This window comes from Schistocerca cancellata, chromosome 1 (assembly GCF_023864275.1).
Source record: "Schistocerca cancellata isolate TAMUIC-IGC-003103 chromosome 1, iqSchCanc2.1, whole genome shotgun sequence".
Taxonomy (NCBI): Eukaryota; Metazoa; Arthropoda; class Insecta; order Orthoptera; family Acrididae; genus Schistocerca; species Schistocerca cancellata.
The window spans coordinates 793,799,151-793,822,433 of NC_064626.1; the positions used below are offsets into that span (position 1 = coordinate 793,799,151).

General features: G+C 38.8%; 1 protein-coding gene across 5 annotated transcripts in view; it reads right to left on the reverse strand.

Moving 5' to 3' along the window:
- The window catches only part of LOC126187731 (mitochondrial coenzyme A transporter SLC25A42), a 228,171-nt gene that overhangs the window by 68,699 nt on the left and 136,189 nt on the right, over positions 1 to 23,283 (reverse strand). For all 5 annotated transcript variants that reach the window (XR_007537787.1, XR_007537785.1, XR_007537788.1 and 2 more), the window contains 3 exons: positions 19,924 to 20,034; positions 11,293 to 11,486; positions 2,719 to 2,851 (listed from right to left, as the gene is read on the reverse strand). Coding sequence is in view for 2 of the 5 variants with exons in the window: in XM_049929001.1 (XP_049784958.1) it covers positions 2,719 to 2,851; positions 11,293 to 11,486; positions 19,924 to 20,034 (438 nt within the window). In the remaining 3 variants the exon portion in view is untranslated. The remainder of the gene's footprint in view (positions 1 to 2,718; positions 2,852 to 11,292; positions 11,487 to 19,923; positions 20,035 to 23,283) is intronic.

Sequence of the window (23,283 nt, forward strand, 5' to 3'; positions counted from 1 at the left end):
CTCATTGGACATTGTGGAGTGGGCCGTGATTGCTAATGGAACTGCTCCTCTTACAATGAGTGCCACCGTGATGTTATCCAAATATGTACAGGGTTTTGAGGAGGGCATCAGAGCAGTAGGAATGGATACTGAAGGAGCCTTCATGGAACTTAATGATAACAGTATAATTCTTGAGTAGCATGTAAAAAGAAAGAATGTAATTGGCATAATTAGCCATCTATGGACTCTCATTTACAGAGACTGAGGTTATTGTCCTCCTGTTATATAGTAGGGCATTTTGTGTAAATGAACGTTATATACTGGAAGAATTCTTGGGATATCAATCACTATAATTAATCACTGAAAAATATATTTCATTTGGTCTTAGTAAATTTTCTTATCTTGATACTGAATTTATGAAAAGTGTACACAGCTGAAGTGGAAATTTAGTTAAGAAACTATATTCTGAAATAGGAGACATCTAAACTTGTTTCTCAAAGAACTTGTACAGCGAGAAAAAGACGTTAAAAACCAAATGGTATGTTTCAACTGAAATGCTGAGTTAAAATAAGGTTCACTGAAACTTAGGTGCCATGATCACTGCAAATTGGTGGAGCCTCCCCATAGAGGTTGTCCACCAAGTGACATAGAACAATGCTGTATTATTCAATATGCTCAATCCACTTCACTCAAATCAAGTGATGGGAGAAGTGTCCAATACTGTGCGACTGTTGCGTTAATCTGCCATAATTTGTTATTTTTTTACATCCAGCCACTCTTTTGTCCCCGACATGCCTTTTAAAACAACATAACAGCAAACATGCGAGAACTATTCAGTATTAAATTATATTCTCTTCAAGATCCTTTGCTGACATCTGAGCTTGTTCATTTCCTTCAATTCTCACCTTACCTGGTGCTCAATACTACAGCAGCAAGGTAGTACAAGGGTTGACTGAAAAGTAATGCCTCCCTCTTCGTAACTCTTCAACAGTTGGCAGCACTGGTGTGCGGCAGGTACTGGCTTGTCCCGTAGCATCTTCTCTACAGCTCCAGTTGGTGGGAGTAGTAGTATAGAGGGGTTTTTTGGGCGCACGACAGCAAGGTCTTCAGCGCCCGTTCAGTATCATAGTGAGACGAGTCCAGTTGGTGGGAAGCCTTAGCATTGAATGGTTGTGTTGTTACAGTGTAAAGTATGGAACCCTGTACAGACGGTCAGTCAATGCGATTTAAGCAACATGCAGCAATTGACTTCTTAAAATCAGGAAGTGTCACCCAAAAGGAGATTCATCAGGGAATGAAAGCAGTTTACGGTGATTGTGTTGATGTGACATCGTTGGGTGAGTAAGTTTAAAGATGTTGAGGCAGGAACATCTGAACTGCGTGACAAAAAAAGAGTTTGATGTCCTGTGACAGCAACCACCGAGTTTCACAAGCAAAATGTTGACAGACTGATTCAGAATGATCGGTGTATCACTGAGAGAGAAACTGCAAGCACAATCAGCATTTCACAAGAACGTGTGGGTCACATTATTGCTTTGCTTCGCTATCAGAAGATATGTGCATGATGGGTACCCCAGATGCTGACTCCTTCACATGCCACCACAACAGAACTTCAGAGACTAAATCTCACCACCATACGGCATCCTCCATATAGTCCAGATTTAGCAGCACCTGACTTCCATCTGTTCCCAATAATGAAAGACAATCTGCGGGGACAACATTATGCTTCTGATGAAGACATTGAGAGAACTGAGAGACTGTGGTTGCGGAAACAGAGTGCTGACTTCTTCCATGGTGGCTTCAGAAAACTTGTTCATCGTTGACAGAAATGCATCCAATTGGCTGGTGATTATGCGGAAAAGTGAATATTGGTAATTAAAGATTACATTCTAAGAATTATTTCTGTATTTTATTTATTAAAATATTCCCATCCAAAACCAATTAATGAAGATGGAGGCATTACTTTTCATTCAACACTCATATCTTCTGTGTTAGTCTACCCACTGGCCACATTTACCAAGGAGTTTATAGAATATTCTGGAAGAATGTTTCTTTTTAATCTCACTTTATGTGCTCTAGTGCCTTCCCTATAAAAGAAGTCTGCCTCAATGACTAAAACAACAAATTCTCACAACACTATCAGGAAAAAACATGCAGCAGTCAACCACATCCTCTTGCTTGCACGAGACAGTTGTTCCTCTTATCAGATCCCATACTGTCTTGTGATTCTTTTCAGACTTACAGACATGTTCTGCTACCTATAAGCTAAAGCAGGACAGGCACAAATATGTTTGGCCATATTTAGGTAACAAAGCACAAGGAGCTACTCAACAATTTAGATGTGCACTTGCATCCTCTGATGGTGTAAAATGATTTATTTCACTTTACATGTAAATTTTTCTATTAATGATGGTGCAAGCATTAAAATTAACTATGCATGACTGACTGAAAGTATCATATTATTATTATCATCTTGTTCCACCTCCCAGGATCCATCAAACACAACACAAAATTTAAGAAAAAAAGATTAAAAAAATAAAGTGTCAAAATCCTGTCATTTTTACAAATTACTATCTCAGACAAGAATATGGAGTGCCCACCACCTTTATGTTTAATGTGAGAGGTAGTCCATCATTTAGGTAAATTTTATTATATCTTCTTCAGTTTGAAATTATTTATTTAATAATGTTTTGAGTTATTGCTACAGAGAAGAATTATGGCAGTCTAAATTTACCTTACCTGCCTTAAAGTGCGATATTGTTCCTTGTGCGTTACAGCCATACGTGCTCTAGCCAGATCAAGAGGATAGGTCAAGGACTGAGATGTTACACCTGCTAGTGATCCAGCTAGCAGCCTCATTACTGGTGGAGGTCTGTAAAAGGCAAGCCAACAGTTTTCATTAAGCAGTATCTTCTGTATCTATTAATACTGAGTTATTAAACAATGGAAAGTCCAGTGTACACAACACATGCATGCACACGTATGCACGTATGCACGCATACATGCGCCTACTGTCTCCAGCCACTGAGGCTTGATTGCAGAACACATCTCCATCTGACGTGCAACAATCTGGGGTGGATGGTGGCAGAGAGGCTTGGATTTTTGTGGGAAGCTGAAGGCTGTGCTGGCTGTAGTGCAGATACTGGGTGTGTCTCTCACACTGGGCACTGCTCAATGGATGAGCTAAACGAAGAGTGTCCCACAACACCCCATCTCTCCCACATCTAATCCCATGCTCCTTCCCCCAGTCCTCAGATGCACAATACGAGGTGTGATGTGGTTCATGCTAAGGGGTGCATAGCACATGGGAAGATGTGTCATTAATGGAGCCGCAGGGATACTAGGCAACCTCCTCTAGTAGTTAGTCTTGTCCCACATGGCATTCCAAAGTGTTGGCAATGAATACCCTAATTCTCACAGGGCCAAAATGGTGAACACAAAACAAAACAAAACAAAACAAAAACTGAAGGACTTGATGAGACCTCAAACACCCAACCATAAGGACTGGAACCAATGGAGACAGTATCCACAACTGAATTGGGTGCTAGACCAGTCCAAAAATTGGAAACTGTCACTGAGAAGTTGGACCAAGACAAGATCAAATCATTGTCTGGGGCTCAGAGAAGGAAATTATCAAAGAACAGAAAGAAAAGGCAAAAGAATGGTTCCTAAACATAAATAAAGGTACCTAAAAGGTCGTGAACCTAAGACCTCCAAAAACTGACTGTCTCAAAAGTGAAGAGGGTAATGAGAGCCCCTTCTACTTCTTAGACAGTGAACAAGAGAATATAAGAGGAGTCTAATACTTCCACTTCTAAGGATAAATTGATCCAGAAAAGGCTGAGACAAGAAATATGGATACAGACCTATAACAGTGCAGTCCAAGTTTTGAGAATTGCAGTTGCTTAATAGGGATATCCATTGATCAACATAACATTGCAAGAGTTTGAGCTCATTCAGGTGGCTTTCTCCAAGAAGATTGGGGAGGCAGTCAATCTAGGTCACAAATTTAGGAGGGTTTATCCAGACAAAGGTGCTCTTCTCTTTGTCTGGGAGGGAACAGAAACAGTGGTTTGGCCTAAGGAGATGGTGAACACAATGTCTTTGAGGAGGTGGTGAAGCTGTTGGTCAAGACAGTGGCTGAGCTCTTTAAGACCACAAAGATACCAATTTCGGCACCAAAACTTTTCAAGGTTAACAGTGGACTGGGGGTTAATCATCCAAAAGGTCATATCAGACACCCAAACTCTTGTTGCAGAAATCAGTGTGAAATACTTAATGGCAATGCAAGAACAGAGCCTGAGGTTGTACTTGGGGTTAAGGAAGGATAGGAACACAGTAATCAGTCACAATCTCATTAGTTATTATTCTTGTGTATCCAGATTTCAGCTATAAATAGCTATCTTCAGTGCATTTGAATGAGTTACAATCCAACAAGCTCATGGCAGTAAGTGTCACCATATGACCTTACTGTTGTATAGGTTGCCTATACACCAGCAGCTGAAAACTGGGAACAGAAGAATAATAATAACTAATGGGTTTGTGACTGACTGCTGTCTTCCTATCCTTCCTTATAGTCCATGGTAGCTGTGCACAACAGTTCCCTATGGACTCAAAGTTGTACTCAGGGCTCTCACAGTTTACAATGAGGTTAATCAAAGACGTCAGAAGCAACCATGGTGGCAAGTTTGAGACTGCAAATGTTGCAGATAAACCTGCAATGCAGTAAAGCGGGCAACTCCCACCCTGTGTCATCTTCTGGGAAGGCAGGTGGTGGACATTTCCCTGAGCCAGGAAACCTAGCTATATAAAGGGTGGCCTTTCAGGACTCTGAGGAACCAGAAATAAGTTGATTTATGCTGAAATCTCCAGAACTCCAGAACATGTATTTATATAAAGCATTGAATTTTATTTATGCTGATGCCAGACTTATATTCCAGGGACTTAGTGACCAAGAGGATGAAACAGTGTGATGAAGGAAGCATGAAGGAAATTTTATTGGCCTCAGCTTACCTTTCTTGTTAGGATAGTACACCACCTCCCCAGGAAGCGAGTAAGCAGAAAGAGAGCAGCTCACAGCACAATGAACAATGAACAAATGTTGGTTGGTTGCGGTGCCAATGCCAACAATCTGTTGGAGGAGGGGGAGCAATGACACCAAAAGCAGAGGTGAGCACCTCCTTAATTTGGAAATCTTGAATGGGGTAGGGAACCTACTTTTGGAAAGAGAAGAAGAACCAACTAACAAAACTTCTCGGTTCACTCTAATAGGTATTTATATCAAACAACAGCAGGTAGCTTTGGACACATTCTTTTCTTGTCACATGTATATTAAGTTTGAGTTTGAAATAGGAGATAAAGAGACTATGGCCTATAAGAATTCTAGGGAAATAGACTGGAACTCGTGTAGAAAAGGCCTAAACTCATGCTTATCTGAATTCAGAACTCTGATCAGAAACCCAGCAGATTTCAAGGAAATCTGAAACACAGTGACATCTGCCATTACACCCTTACATTTAAAAACAAGTCAAATTACCAAATAGTGCACAAATAGTAATATACCTTGCTGGAACAACAGTCTGAAATTGTAACAGAAACAGATAAGATAACTGTTCAACATTACAAGTAAGAAAGGACAATGATCAAGATATCAGGAGGTTCTTATCAAATACAACCTTATGATCAATCAAACAAAGTTGTAATCCTGGAAGGTATTCTGTGAGGAATGGAACATAAGAGCTACTAGCCTTCATAAAATCCTCACTAGAATACCAACTACTCCATGAAGTACTCTAAGGAAGAAGGCTGGTACGTATGAAAGAACTGCAAGTGAGACACTGATTGTACTTCAAGACTCACTTCCTTGTGCAGTCCATCAGACAACACAAATGAGTAGTCAGTCCCTGAGAGGCACTGGTCTACTGCCAATCAAAAGCAAAAACTGGGAACCTGTTAGAGAATGTGCTGACTTCAAAAAACCAATAGATGGCATAAATGTTTTAAACACGCAAGTCACCAGGTGCAGATGGAATTTTTCAATCTCTACTGCAAAAAGCAGGACAGGATTTAATTAGAGTCTGATGTAGTACTGGTTCAGCCTAGCAGCAAGAATCATTCCTATTGCTCAGAAGACAGTGAGGGTTATGTTTATTCTGAAGCCAGGGAGAACTTTTTATTTATTTATTTATTTATTATTTGTCCCGTGGATCAAATCAGTACAATGGCTTGTACAACTGATATGGGATAAGTCAATACAAATATACAGTTTACAGGAGTCTAAGATAGTAAACAAGAATACAGAGGAACGATTATTTTACATTACCTACAAAATTATGTTACTTAAAGTTACAGCTTTACAGAGAATTGTTACATGATGTGACAAAACTGACTTAACAACATTCAGCTTTGATACTTTATCATGCACTAAGACAATTTTGATTCCAAATATTCCTGTATGGTATAAAAGCATTCTTTTATTAAAAGAGATTTCACTGTCTGTTTGAATTTATTTATTTCTTGGATTTCTTGTATAAAAGTTGGAAGATGATTATATAATTTTATTCCCATGCACTTGACACCATCACTGTACAGTTTTGTTGAGTGGGGAAGTATTCTTAGAGAGGTTTTTGATCTTGTGTCATAATCGTGGTAGTCCATATTTTTGCTAATTTTGTTGATACTTTTTTGGTAAAGAATAATAATTCTAGTATGTATTGGCATGGGAGGGGCAAAATATTTAGTTTCTTAAATAATGGTTTACAAGTGTCTCTTTGTTTTTTGAACATAATTGTTCTGACTACCTTCTTTTGCAGTTTGAATATCTTAATTGATTCAGAATTTTGGCCCCAGAAGATGATTCCGTAGTTAAGTACGGAGTGAAAGAGTGCATGGTACATTGTGGTTAGGGTACTTGTGTTAGTGACGTTCCTTATTGATCTAATCATGAAGCATACTTTACTAAGTTTTGTGCTGGTAACGTCAATGTGCCTTTTCCATGTGAGCGTATCAGTAATAGTGACCCCCAAAAATTTTATTTCATTTTCAAGTTTAACATTATTTTTTTTCCAGTGATATAGTTGGTAGTAATGGATTTCTGTTTTGGGCAGTGTGAAAGGTTATTCCAATTGTCTTTTTTGCATTAATCAGCAGCCTATTACTTTGAAGCCATCGACTTATTTGATCTGTGGTTCTATCTATTTTAGATTGGAGAATTTGTTCAGGCGCAGATATGTGTATAGAGGTGTCGTCAGCAAATAAAAGGGTTTTTGTGTTTGGTAGGCTGTGAGGAAGGTCATTTATGTAAAGTAAGAACAGCAAAGGGCCCAGGACGGAGCCTTGGGGAACGCCTTGCTTTATGGTATGTATGGAGGACTAATCATAACAAGGCTAAGGATATGAGACTGATCAGTCTGTCTTGCTTTCTTCTAAAGAAATTAGAAAACTGGTTAATGTGGGAAAGAGGATAACTGAGGTTCCTCTACATATGAATCAACATGCACATCATGTGAAACAGCACTTTTTAAACTTGTTGGGAAGGTGGGAAAAGCTCTACACTTTCTTTCTGGATATCAAGGGGCATTTTAGCAGTATGACTTCTGGAGAAGTGCATGGCACAGAGATGTGGATTAAGACTACGTTAAGTACAAGAAGGGTAAAAGTCACCATAAGGAATGAGAAACTCGTGATCAACATGACAGGGGGATGTCTGTAACTAGGAGTTTTGTCTCCATTTCCTTGGAAACTAGTGGTGAATGAGCTCACTGAGAAGTTAAATACTACAGGATACTTTTGCCCCACGGATACGTATAAAATTTAGTCATCTACTGCAGGGAAAAAAATGCAACACTATCAAGGACAGTGACCAGTTGCTGCATGGTATAAAATTTGCATACTGAATGGGTGTTATGTTAGAGATTCATTTGTTGTCGTCATCGGCAATCAGACTGGATTCACGGGGCCTGTCCATACACCCTCAATTTCAACTCTACAGGCAGTAACTGTGCTGACTTTAAAGGTGAACAACATGTGCCACTTTCATTCTATGATACAAACATGCCCCACTGATGAGTATGTACTCTTGTTGAACAATTTCAGCCATTCAATTGGGGTCTCATTGTGGGCCTGGGGGAAGCTGGATGGACGAGTTGATGAACTGCTGCATATGTTAGGCACAATGTATCAGTGATGTGTAGCTGCTTTCACCAGTGGTCTGTTAAAAACACTGTAGTGTAACATACCACTATGGTGAAGTGATGTTTTGCAAAAGCATTTTTCAAACCGAAGAATGACGATCACTGCTATAAAAAGTTCATTTTCACAATGAATTAATTAATATACTATTTGGCTGTATAGTTTATTTACGCATATATATCATGAAATGGACGGACACAGTGTATCTACAAGCTGCGACAATGACAAACATTGTACCACATTTGCAGTACCTGCTGGTCAGGTGGTTTATTCTGTGTCATCAGATCCTGTCTTGGAGATAAGGTGTGAGCCAAAGAGGAATAGCAGCCATGACAATGCCTATGATGTCATGAAGACAAGAGAAAATGGACTCTATTGTAATTTGTTAAATAACATACCATCCATATCAATATAATTATGATGTTCTGAATGATGGTGTGCTTTCGTATCGAATTCTTATTGTAAACAAGAGCACACTATATGATATGTTGTTTAACATAAGCAACATATTTATTTTGAGAACTGGGAGTCCGATTTTCTACTCTTAACTTCACTCAGTAACTTCAACACTTCAAGAAATGAAGTTTGATCAGAAATAGTTGGCAAATGTGCCGAAATAATAATGTGACCAAGACTAAATAATATGCAGTGTTACCTCTCAATCACACTTTACTTGGCCACCTGATACATGCTAAAGAATCAGAGGAACATTACTCCCTCACCTACACACAAGGTTCTGGATGTCCACATAGTACATACACACATCAAGATTGACAATTATGAGAGCAATGGTGGCCAAGTGAACATCGACCAGGGATGAAACCTGGGCATGCATGTGTCATCAGGGACTACTGGAAACAGTCTGCTTGCTTCAGGTTTAAGAACAAGTGTGCCTCTGGCGAGGCTACCACTGACACCATGACACAGCCAAGCATGGTTACTTTGGTGTTGTGAAAGAGTTGACTGGAGAGTGGAATAGTGCTGTGTTGCCTTCAGTGATGAAAGCAGATTCTGTATGTATGTGAGTGAGGGACATACACGTGTATCATAGAGAGCTGGTGAGATGCCTATTCCTGATTGCATTCGCCTATGATACACAAGCCCTCTGACACATTTCATGGTGTTGTGGAACCATCAATTATAAGTAGGGGTCACAACTGGTGCTCCCACAGAGTAAAGTAACCAATGCCTGTTACAATGCACAGGTTGTCATCCTGTTGCTGCTGGCATTTATTTGACTGGAAATTGAAGTTTTTGTCAGCTGAACTATGCATATACATAATGCCTGCAGGACTATGTTGATCAGAGCTCTGGACTGACAGAATTTGAACAGATACAGGTCATTACAGAAAGAGAGGCTGCAGCCGGAGATGGGTAATTTGATGCACTACCTTTCCCAATGTCCAACTGATTCCAAACCTACAACCTCCTTCCTGGTTACTATGACAACTATGACCAAGTATATACATTAGTAGCTCTGTCCACATCAAATCTACCAACCACCAACACCTTCACTCAAGAAGTCCCTTTCACACAACCACCTATGATTGTCACATCTGTAGTGACAAGCAGTCCCTCTCCAAATAGGCTTTCACAAACCAAAATTATCCTCCCAATCATGCACAGAAACATATCTCCTGTGCCTTGTCCCTCCAGTCATCTACCACCTCCCACGCACCCACCATCTGGCCATAAAGGAGTGTTCCCTACATGACTCAGTACCACCCAGGACTGGAATAACTGAATGTCATTCTCTGTCAGGACTCTGACTGCCTCTCATAGTGCCCTGAAGTGAGGAATATTGTACCCACTAGCCTCCCCACCCCTCCCAAACTGGTAATCTGCCATGCATCAAACCCACACAATATCCTTGTCCAACCCTGCTCCAGCCCTGCTCCCGACTGCCTTCCTCATGGCTCATATACCATGCAAGATGCCTCCCATACAAGCTCCCACTACCACCTACTCCAGTCCTGCCACAGGCTTCTCCTACCCGATCAATGGCAGGGCTACCTGTGAAAACAGTCATGTAATCTACAAACTACACCGCAACCACTGTCCTGCTTTCTCTAGGGCGTAACAACTAGCAAGCTGTCTTTCCACATGACTGGCCACAGGCAAACTATGTCAAAAGACAGTTGGACAACAACTGCTGAACATGCTGTCCAACACCATGCGCTTCACTTCACTTCAATTCAATGACTGCTTCACAGTCTCTGCACTCTGGACCCTTCCTACCTGTCCTGAAGTGTGCAGGTGGAAACGATCCCTACAACATATCCTTTGTTCCCATGACCCCCATGGCCTCAAACACTGCTAGCCCGTGTACTCTATATCCCCTTCCCTCCTCCCACTTCAGCATTGCATGTACCTTCTAATCCACCAACACTCCTACAGTCTTGCCCCATTCTCTATATCTTTCCCCTTCCCTCTCCCTTTCCATCCCCCCTCCCTCCTTGCCCAGCACAGTCCCCTGACTTTGCACCCAGCAGCCCATCCTGTCACCATCACATCCCTGCTCGCTACCACAAGCAGCACACCTTCCCCCACCACTACCCTTCTATCCCTTCCACTCCTCATCTCATGCCTCCTTACCCCCACCCCCTATTCCAGGTTGCTGCACACGACAAATGCAGGCACAGCCTGCAGTTGGGCCCCAGTGACTGGAGACAGTAGCCGGGCAGATGCATGCACAGTCTGCAGTTGGAGACCGACACACACACACACACACACACACACACACACACACACACTCTCTCTCTCTCTCTCTCTCTCTCTCTCTCTCTCTCTCTCTGTGTGTGTGTGTGTGTGTGTGTGTGTGTGTGTGTGTGTGTGTGTGTGTGTGTGTGTGTGTGTGTGTGGGGGGGGGGGGGGGGGGGGCGCTATTTTGGCAGCAAGACTTTTTTGTCCAAAAACTTAAGTGTTTAGCAGTCTTTTCATTGTGCCTGTCTGCAACTCAACACCTCTTCCACATGAAGAATTATTTTTCTATTTTTATCACTTTGGTACTTTTACTGACTAATGGATTCCAGTTCTTAGGGAATACATATTACTCACAACACAGAAAATAGTTTAAAAATAGATCTATTAGAAAATAAAAAATGAACAACCAAATTTGCTTACTTTTTGTCCTTGTCGACATCTATTTTAAGTAGTTTTTTCCATTGTTCATGTGCAGTAAACTGGATTGCAGCATAAGGTACTATTCGGGCCATAGTAGCAGAATTTCCACGCCATAAACTGAGTGCTCCCTCATTCTTGTAAGTTCGTTTCAAGAACTTTATAGCCTCTTTGACTGAATATGGCTTCTCAGATATCTGTAAATAGCAGTATTAAGAGTTACCAAATTTTCTCATTTCAGGCTAAGGTTAAACATGCGAAAAATTTCAAATAATGGGCACATAGTTACTGATGAATATTACCAATATTTTAATATTCCAGATGCTGTCCTTTGATTTCTTGAATTTAACTCACTGCTTTGTCTAATTTCATTTATTATAGACAGATGTCTTTCACTGCACCTTCTGTGTTCCTGTTAAAGGAAAGTGACCCTATTGCTCATTCTGCAAATTCCAGTAAGCAAATGTGAGAAACACTTTATCGACATTTAGGGAAGGCTGCAACAGCAGCAATAACTTGCTGGTGTCCTACCATAATAATCTCCATGACGTATTTTGTGGGATTTCAGTCACACATACTGTATGGCCTACTCCTATGGGGACATTATCCTTATGTCAGAAGGTCTATGTAGTACGCCGGGCTGGTCCTAATGAGCACTGTCACCCTCTTTTTACCAGGCTTAGGATACTAACTGTGGTGAATCAGGTATATCTCTGAGTCTGCATTCTTTGTCAAGAACAACATTAATTAATGTGTTATCTGGGAAACAAATCATTAACATCACACTAGAAATACGGCAAACATTGAAATCTCAAAGCATAGACTAGCAACAACAGAAAACACTCAACGTGAATGCCCTCAAAATTATTTACAAGTTTCCTCTCACTGCTCAATCATTGCCATTTTAAAAAATTCAGATTTAAATTATATGACTGATTTTTTTTTCAGTGTTGCAATATAAACGAGTTCTATGATATGGACAATGTTGATAGTAATATTTAAGATTATAGCTGTATATAATATACTTGATTTGTACACATAACATGAATATTAATTTTAATACTTTGATAACAGCTGTAACTTGGTATTATTGGAAAAACCTATTTTACTGTATGTGGTAAATGATAATAAAAAATCCAAAAATCTTCAATAACATTTTTCTTAATTAAGCATCAATCACTATTTGCATTAGCAAACATTCACAACCCAATTCTTTTTCTGGTTGTCAGTAGATAAATAAGAAATTCTGTAATGACACAATGAATCGAAATTTTTTACAGTTGGAAATCAGTTTGACATCTAGACATGAAATTTTCTGAAAGTTGCAATCTCTCTTAATGGTGCATGGAAATCATCATCCATCCATCAAACTCGCTAAATATCATGAAAATTCTTGAGATGGGTGTTGTCTGTTGATGTGGCAGGCTGTACAAATCTTGGTCCTTGATCAACTGATGTTCTGACATCTTTTTTTATAGAGCTTTAACCACCATGAGCTGCATATCATTAAATTGTGTGCTATGGAAAAAATATTATTCATCTAAAAACAGACTTTTTCCCTCACTCGCAATAAATGTTTTTACACAGGCATTTTTCTTAAACTTTTCTCAGTCATCATATCATTCTGAACTATACAACTTATGCACTGGCTCATTTCATGACATGAAACTTTGCTAATTAACTAAAAACCAGAAAGCTTTAAATACTAATGTAATATCAAAATCCACTACAACAGCTCACTGCATCTGCAACATTATGCAAATCTTAGAGATTAATTGTGAAATGAAAAGAGAATCAAGAAGATAAAATCTTATTTCAACATGCAGCATATTTCTAGGAAATCATTAAGAAGGCCAGAGACATTACACTCACAATAATGAAAATCACTTTTAAGACTGAAGGAATGCGTGATGAGAGAAATTATTCCAATTGTTAAGGGAGATGAAAATTTAAGAGTGCTAGGGAACTGGTATTCAAAAGTAGAAAAAAGAAGAGGTGGAGAAATAGCAGTAGATCATGGACGTGGAAAATGATTGAAAGGGAACGCTGCCTGGTATAATTTTGGAGAGTACCAATTTGATCTTTGCTAAAACTTTGGTTGTATACATAGAAGACACATGGAGACACAGAAAGGTTTAAGACAGATTACATAATGGTATGACAGATTTCAAAACTAGATTTTAAGCTGCAGAACACTTCCAGGGACACTTGCCACCTCTGAACATGATTTATTGGCTATAAGCTGCAGCTTAAAACTGAAGACATTGCAGAACGTTAGGTAATCAAGAAGAATAAAATGTTGTCATGAGTCAAGTGAGCATTAGGCAAAGATAGATTGCAACAGGAGGAAGGAATACACTAGAAGATCAACAAGTAATTTTGAGAGAGAAATCCTCAGATAACATATTAGATACCAACAAGTAAAAGAAAATATCAAATGAAGCAGAAAAAAAGCCATAGAGACATCTTAAGAAATGAGATGGACACAAAATGGAGACATTTAAGCAGGTATCACTAGAAAACAAATGCAAGGCTGTAGAAACAAGCATCATGATGGGAAAAATTGATGCAATCTATTACAAATTAAAAAGACCTTTGGAAGAAAGAAGCAATTGTATGAATATGAAGAGCTCAGATGACAAGCCAGCACTAAGCAAAGAAAGGAGAGCTAAAAGGTGGAAATAATACAGAGAAGGGCTATTCAAGGGAATTGAAGTTTAATACAATATTATAGATGGGTATAGGAAGCAGATGAAGATAAGATGCAAGATATGATACTACAAGAAGAATTTGACACAGCACTGGAAGACTTAAGTTGAAACAAGGTATCTATTCCTCAAGAATTATTCCTTAAGAATTATTGGGATCCTTGGAAGGAAATATGACAAAAGTATTGCACTTACTATACACGATATACAAGAGAAGCAAGATACCCTGACTTCTCATTCCAAAGAAAGCAAGTGCTGACATGTCCAAATATTATCAAACTGTCAATTTAACAAATCATGGTTGTAAAATATTAACACAATTATAGGATAATGGGAAAACTGGCAAATGTTTACCTCTGTGAAGACCAATTTGGGTTCCTGAGAAATGGAGGAACACCTGAGGCAGCACTGACCCTATCACATGTCTTAGAAGAGAGACTGAAGAAAAGACCTTTGCTTATACCTGGCTCTGCAAAACTGAGAGATGATACAGATAAAGTGACATAACATATTAAAAATTCTGTGGAAATGAGAGAAAGAATGTGAGCATGTTCTCAGTGGTCTCCCAGTCATACACAGTACACAGACAGTTGGATGTCACATGGTGTGCGATTAGTGTGATAACAACACCAAATGAGGTTGGCCTTGCAACACGAGGCAGTTGAATAAGGTAATCCAGAATAAGGCCACTATAAGCATAGCCAAATGTTGCTTTCTCAGCATAATTTTTCACATTATGATGTGCTATAATACTTCGAAAATTTATGCCAACTGCTACATTGTGCAACAGGCAAGAAGATACCCAAGAAGATACCCAAGTCAAACAGCAGGTGCAATTGTAACCACATTTAACATGCCTGCAAGACACATACAATCTCAACATCTACTGTGGCACAGCGACTCAATGCGAGTGTTTCTTTGACCAGCATGTTATATTCCATTGGCACTTCAGCATCAGTGGCATCATTTGTGATGGTGTCAAGAGCACAGATACTGGTACAGTGACTAGTGAGATCATATGCTCTTCTCAGGTAACAGCAGATTCAGTCTACATTGTGGTTTTGAATGTACCCTCATATAGAGAGAGGTGGGTACACACAATGCACCCAGGAAAATTGCCAAATATGATGGTTTTGTGGTCCAGGCGTTCATGCTTGGGGTGTCATTACGTTGCACAGGCATACTGACCTCTAAATATTTTAACATGATACACTCACCAGTCAATGTTATTGTGACGCTGTATCCCTTTCCCCTGTGCATCTTTTCAGGATGCATTCCACTTGACTTAATTTTTATGGATAACAATTTGTGACTGCATCGAACAGTGCAGGTGGAGCAGTCTTGAAATGAGGGCACATTCAGCACATTGCCCAGGCTTAAATCCTATTGAACAAGTGCAGAAGTGTTGGGTAGATGTATTGCAGCACATCCACTTGCACTAATAACCATCCAGCAATTATTAAATGTGTTGGTGGAGGAATGGAAATCCCTGCCACAAGAACTCCTTATCACATTGTGGCCAACAAGCCAGCATATTGCAGAGCATGCACTGTGGTCCATGGTGAACACACACCCTATTAAGAACCATGTACCTCTGTTTGTAATGGCCAAGGGACAATCTCTAATCGCTATGATATCAGTGTACCTTTGTCTTTGAATAAAAGTATCATTTCTGTTCAACTTATTTTGTATTTCTTTCAGTTAGATTCTGTACTATGCTATTGCAGTTCTTTCTATGTACAGTCCAAGTTTCAACAAGTTACATTACTTGGCAGTGACACATCAGGTGGAAGTTACTTTCATTGTCATGTACTGCACACCTGTGTAGAAACTGTAGATTCAGGGAAAGTTTTTGACAATGTTAACCGGAGTACATCTTTGAAATTATGAAAGTAGCAGGAATAAAATAAAAGGATGAAAAGATGTTATCTTTAACCCAAAAATAAACCAGATTACAGCTATAAGAGTCTAAGGGCATGAGAGGGAAGCAGTAAATGAGAATACAAGGGGACAGGATTGCAACATATTCCTGATGTTATTCAATCTTTATATTGAGCAAGCAGTGAATAAACTGAGGAAAAATATAAAAAAGAAATTAAAATTCAGAGAGAAAAAAATGAAAAATTTGAAGTTTGTTAATGGGGTCATTCCAAGTCAAGTCACAGATATTTAGGTTGATCCTAAGGTGACCATTTCAGAATTTAGTTTTATTTGGTACATGGATACCTGCATGTGTTAATATTAAAACTGCCAAATAACATTGTCCTAATTCTAACCGTTTTTGATAAATTCAGGTTTGAAGACTCAAGGGCGTGTACCTGGTCATTAGCCAGGTGCAAGTTTCCCTATTTTCATAGGGCTACTACTAATAATGAGTTGACCTACAGGCAGCATCTTTTTATACATCTAGTATATAACCATCAAGCTGATATAATGTATAAAAAGTAGGCTACATTATTCAAATTTTTTAATGAAAAATGTTGAAAAACACTTTTATGCTGTGCCTTAAATTCCTGATTTTTTAAAAAAAATCAATTTTGCACACAAAAACAGAAGAGACTTCACCTTGTGCACTGTAACTCTGTAGTCCTAGTATTAAGTATAAATAATAATGAAAAGCATTTGGCACTGCAATTAGTAGTTCTTACCTTCGGGGGGGGGGGGGGGGGGGGGGGGGGGGGGTGTTAAAGGTGAGCCATCACAAAAAAGATGTCAAATTTGACGAACTTCAAAGTCCTGGGGGGAAGGGGGAAGGATGATTTAGACAGTGGAATTTCAACTTTAATTTTTGCTTAAATATTTATGTACCTCACAGCAATCTTAGGTGCAAAGAAGAGTGCCCTAACTAACTTTATTCACTGACAAAGAATACAATGAAAATGTCACTTACACATGCCACCCATATTCAAAACTACAGGGATCTGGGAAACAAAAACCATGTGTATTCATTGAAAACTTGTTCCTAAAATATTTGTGATTGACCTGTGGTCAGAACTCTAAACACACGAGAGCCGAAAACTGTTAAAAGTCTTTTCGGCGTGTAGAATTACAAGAGAGCTTGAGTGCACAAATGAAGTGATGTATCCTTATTCTGTTACTGCACATTAAAAGATAACGTCAGTGAAACATAAGGGAAGATGCAAGCAATAATGAGAGACATAATAGCTTTTTTAATATATGCTTGTATATATCAATACAAAAATTCTGCAAAGAACAATTTTGTAAACAAATTCAAATATGCATTGCATATAGCTTTGTTTTCCTTGATCGAAAAACAAAATAAGTTCACTTCAAGCTGAGAGTTACGATTTCTTTTTCATACACTTACTGGTAAGTTTATACAATTGCACACTGTCCCTTTTTAATGATGGAACATTCACCCTACATATAACACTGGAAAAGGAGACCCAAACAGTGTCATTCCTACTGGGTCACGAAACGAATCATGAATCAGCAGGAGACGTGTAGTAAATTTCCATATCTTTAAATTCATATGATGGCTGAGAAATGTGTCCTACATACCAGTTTTCACTGTATTCGAAAGCCACATACTGCCCACTTGCAGCTGTTCCAACAAAGTATTTCCATGAGCTTTCATAGCAGCAGTGCTCCCATTTGCATCTGTTGGAAGTCTCTTCATTACAAAGATGTCAGTAACTGCCAATTCAAAATTTGTGAGTAATGACAACTTAATAAGACAGTCCGATAGCAAATGAAAAGCCACATGGAGTATTGTGACGACAAACAGGAAAGAGATGCGAAGACCAGGATATCATTCTCAAAAACACAGAAAATGCCAATATTAAAAAACAGGATTTGCTAAATGACATCAACAATTATTTCATAAATGCTACAACTTCATTAAGCTCGAAATAAAAAACCACGAATTTCCAAAAGCTGCTTGTTGCATGAAGACAGATCCAACAGATGAACATGAAGTGTTCAAAGTAATAAAAACTTTGAAACCTAAAAGTTAGCAGGAGTAGATGAGGAGCCTGTTTATATCATAACAATGACAGCTGCTCAAATCACAAGGCCCTTGGCATACATAGCCAAATAACCATTTAATGAAGGAGTGTTTCCGACAAGGATGAAAATGTTAAAAGTGAAGCCATTATTAATAAACAGCGACAAGCATAAGGCAAAAAACTATCAACCAATATACCTCTTTCCAGCATTTTCCAAAATAATAGAAAAATTAATGAAGCATAGAATCAACAAATATCTAAATGACTATAAGTTACTAAATAGAAATCAGCATGACTTCCAAGCAGGTAAAAATACAAAAACAGCATTAATGAGCTACAATGAACAAATAATCAAAAATGTAGAACAAGAAACAGCATAGTAGGAATAAATTTAGATATCTCCAAAAAATCTGACACTGCCAATCATGGCATTCTTTTAGAAACACTGGAAGCATTAGGTATTCATGGGACAGGGAAAAAATGGTTTGAATCATACCTACAAAACAGAACACAGACTGTAGGCCTGATGTCAGATTACTCGAACCACAACATAAATTTAGTATCACATGCAAAAAAAAGTGGAAATAGGAGTGCCGCAAAGCAGTATTCTAAGTCCCTTACTATTCCTTGTTTACATAAATGACTTCCACACCTCAGATGAAGCAGCAAAGGCCATAATATTCGCAGATGACACTAATGTGGTAACAGGTGCACCAAAGCAAATGCTGCAAACAACTACTGACCAAGTAATAAAGAATGTCCACACTTGGTTCAATGCAAACCGGTTCACATTAAATACAAAGAAAACAAATTATATGCAGTTTGGGAAAATATGTCGAAATGTAAATTTTGATCTGTTGTTTGGATGACAAGGCCATAGACAGAGTGGCATCAACAAAATTGCTGGGGATTCATGTAGATGAAAATCTTAAATTTTAATGACTGTGTAATGAAACTTGCGCAGAAAATTAACTCCGCCAGTTTTGCTCTTAGAGTTATTGCAAATGTCTGTACTGCAGAGGGTGCCAAGATAGCATATTTTGGCTATTTTCAGTCTCTTGCAACATACAGAATAATACTTTTGGGGTTCCACCACATGCTGTCTAAAATATGTATATAATGGAGGGAAACATTCCACGCGGGAAAAATATATCGAAATGTCTGCTTGTTGCTGTGTATGTGCGGATGAATAGTGTGTGTGTGTGTGTGTGTGTGTGTGTGTGTGTGTGTGGGCGTGCGCGCCTACACACACACACACACACACACACACACACACACACACACACACACACACACACAAAGGCGTGTGAGCCATATTGGTACAAAACTCTACAACATTAATTAATTAATTGTGATTGGTGTTAGCTGAACATAAATGTGTTTCATAGTCATTGTTATGCCCATGTAGCTGAGGAAATTGCAGATGGTGACTGTCCTGCTAAACTGAGGGGATGACTGGCAATTGGAGTTAATTTTGCAAAGGGTAGTGTCAATAAGATCTAAGAGTGGGAAGTTTAGTAACATCAAAGTAGCCAGTTAACTCACTCCACATCAGTATAAAGCCCGAGTTTGATGGCCAATCCAGAATGAGAAAATTGTATTTCTAAATCCAACTCACAAAAGTGTCTTCAGAAACAGGTACAGTGAAAAAACACTTGTGATGACAAGTTATCTCTTAACTATCTCCTGAAAGGAATAAGATCACTTTCAAGGCAATAGCTACAAAAAGTGGCTTTGCAATAAGGTTGACAAAGGACATGGGAAATAGTGAAATCTAACAAATAGGCAAAATGTTGGTACCATATGTAAAGAACAGCTGTTAACAACAATAAGGAGGGTCTATGGAGAGAATAATTCAAAAGGTAGATATAAAAATGGCATTCCCTATGTTGGTATCATGCACTACACACAAAGAAAGGATTACAGTGAGACATGATAGTTATCATTAACAATCATACCTGAAAATTAATTTTGGTCCTATCAAGTGGTGCTATTGTTGTTTTAGCAGCTGCTCCAGCCGTTGCCCCTGCTAGGAGACTTGCTATGATCATCTCTGTTCCGCTCAGTTCCTGAAACATATAAATACAGAGCAAAGTTTCAGTTATTAACCTGCACTTTTTTTTATATGCACAAACATTGATAAGGGTGATACTAAATCATGCATGCAATTTAAAGTGTCTCACTCCTTATAGAGTCGCAACAGGCACAACAAAAAGATTCACACAATTATAGCTGTTGGTCATTAAGGCCTTTGTCAGCAAAACACACACACACACACACACACACACACACACACACACACACGCAACTTGCACACACATCTGTGCAAGTTTTGTGTGTGTGTGTGTGTGTGTGTGTGTGTGTGTGTGTGTGTGTGTTGTTTCTGACAAAGGCCTTAATGGCCAAAAGCTATAATTGTGTGAATCTTTTTTTGTGCCTATTGTGACTCCGCATCTCTGCTATATGGTGAGAAGCAGATTTCCTTCTTTAATATTGTTACATTCCATCCTGGATTTTCCACTGTTTGATTTTTCACTCGTTATAGAACTATTATTGTTTTGCTATCATTTTTCAAGTATCACAAAGCTGCACTACTCCCTTCCTCCACCTCTATATACTCCTTCCTTATGCAACCTCCTTCCTTCCCCTCTTACTCCCTCTTCTCCACCTCTAATGTCCCATGGCTGCAGGAATCTCTTGTTATTTATTTCACACTCTACCAATAACTTACTTTTAGCTTCCTGGCTGGATGCTCTTCCCAACTCCACAGCCATCAGTTAATGTGACTGAGGAATGGTGTTTGTAACACCTGTTTAAGAAAGCTGTCAGCTTTGTTCTGCACATTATTTAATTTTAACTGTTTGTGCACAATGTTTTCTGAAGCAGAGATGGCAGATCAGCCCAGTATTTCCCTGACCAAGCATGGAAAATTGTCTAAAAACCATACTCCAGATGTCTGGTGTACTGCACCAATATATCATTATCATGAGTACAGATTCTCTCTCTCTCTCTCTCTCTCTCTCCCCCCCCCCCCCCCCCCCCCCAAAAAAAAAAAAAAAAAAAAAAAAAAAAAAAAAAAAAAAAAAAAAAAAAAGTTTTTCTGAATAGTTGGCTTTCTTTTGGTACACATATCTCATCTCAGAATAGCATTTACACCCAATGTCCTGAGTTATTTGTTGTGTACGGTCCACTCTCAGTCTTTCCCTATAACATTTACATTTTAGATCTACCACTAGTACCATATAAATTACTCCCTAAAATCTACACAGGTACCCTACCTTCCCACCCCCTCCTCTATTTAGTTTTTCCGACACATTCCTTTCCTCATTGAAATTTAACACACAAAAGGCTTTACTGTGTGTGTGGTAGCTAACTCACTGAGCTAATTCTGGTGACAGTTTCAATGTAACATGGAATCAGAATCATGTTTACTCTTACTTCCCACATACATAAAGTGTTGACACAGGTGAGAAATGCAGAAACTTAGAAGCAGCCAAGATTCAAAATCGAAATTTTTGGGCACCTGCACTGACCTCCAAGCTGATAGTGAACAAATCACATAGTTGGACGACATTTGTGTTGACCAGTATGAATGAAAATTTCAAATGGGCCGGTTTCCCAGTGCTAGAAAAACTATGTAGAATAAGAATAAATGGGATAGGGAGATTCAAAACCAGGCGAAGACAAAGCCAGTGGTTTTAAATTTTAACCTACACAGCACAGTCTCAAAGCAGTTTTCCAAAAATAAATAATGCTAAGAACAATGTAAATCCTAAAAATGCACATGAAAGTTGCTCACAGAGAGTTCTCAATAAATGTATCTAAATCTACAGTTATGCTCTGCAAAAAGCTGTACTGTGTATAGTAGATGGTACTTCTCACTGTACCACACATCAGGATTTCTTCAGATTCCATTTGCATATACAGTGTGGGAAAAATGACCATTTAAATGCCTCCACATGCATTGTAATTAATGTGATCTCGCCTTCATGGTCCCTACAGAAGCAACATGAAGGAGGTTGTAGTATAATTCTAACAGTCCTCAAATATTACTGCTTCTTGAAACTTTGTCAGTAGTCTTCCATAAGATAGTTGGTGTCTATAGGGTGTCCCAGGAAGAATGACCAGTATTCAGGAAAATCAAGTAAATATGAGCTCTAAAACGCATACCTTATGAGCTATAAGCACTTTTTCCATCTTCAATACTGTGAAACCCATTACTTCGACTGCACCAGTGTTTATAGCTCTTACGGTACACATTTTAGAGCCCATGTTTACTATACTTTTTTTTTTACTTCTAATGATCGTTCTTCTCATATCCCTGAATATTGACCACTCCTCCTGGAACAATGTGTATATTCGAATGTCTATCAGTTCACATTTTGTGCATTATCTGATAGTTTCCTGTGAGTCAAATAAGCCAGTGAACTTCCACGCTCCATTTCTATATACATGTTCAGTATCCTCTGTTCACCCTATTTGCAATGTGTCCCATTACGCTTTTGTAAGCTTTGTTCTTCCTAAAAAGACTGCTCTTCCCAGTATCCTACCAATGAATCTAAGGCTGCTAGTTGTTTTATCTACAATTCAGCCTACATGATCATACCATTTCATACCTCCACGAACTGTTACGCCACACCCATGTAATTGTATGGATAGACTGAGTCCAATTGTGACTAGCTGATATTTTAATCATAAGATAGCAAAATATGAAATTTTGCTAAACGCGAAGTTTCACATTTCTATACATCTCAAGCAAGTCATCAATCCCTGCACCACGTAGAAATTTTATCAAGATCTGCATAGATATTGCTGCATCATCTGCAAAAAGTCTGAGGGTACTGTTGATATCATCTGCAATCATTAACATATAACATGAAGAGCTTCGGTTTCAATACACTTCTCTTAGGCACAACTGAATTTATTTTTAAATTTATCAATAGTTCTCCATGCAAAACACCATGCCACATCCTCCCTACAAGGAATTCTCAACCAAGTCACCAATTTCAATCTACATCTACATCTACAGCTACACTCTGAAAGCCACCATGAGGTGCATGACAGAAGGTACATCCCATTGCAGCAGTTTTTAGGATTTCTTCCCATTCCACTCACATATGGAGCACGGGAAGAATGATTATTTGAATGCCTCTGGAGGTGCAGTAATTGTTGTTGTTGTTGTTGTTGTTGTAGTTGTGGTCTTCAGTCCTGAGACTGGTTTGATGCAGCTGTCCATGCTACTCTATCCTGTGCAAGCTGCTTCATCTCCCAGTACTTACTACAACCTACATCCTTCTGAATCTACTTAGTGTATTCAT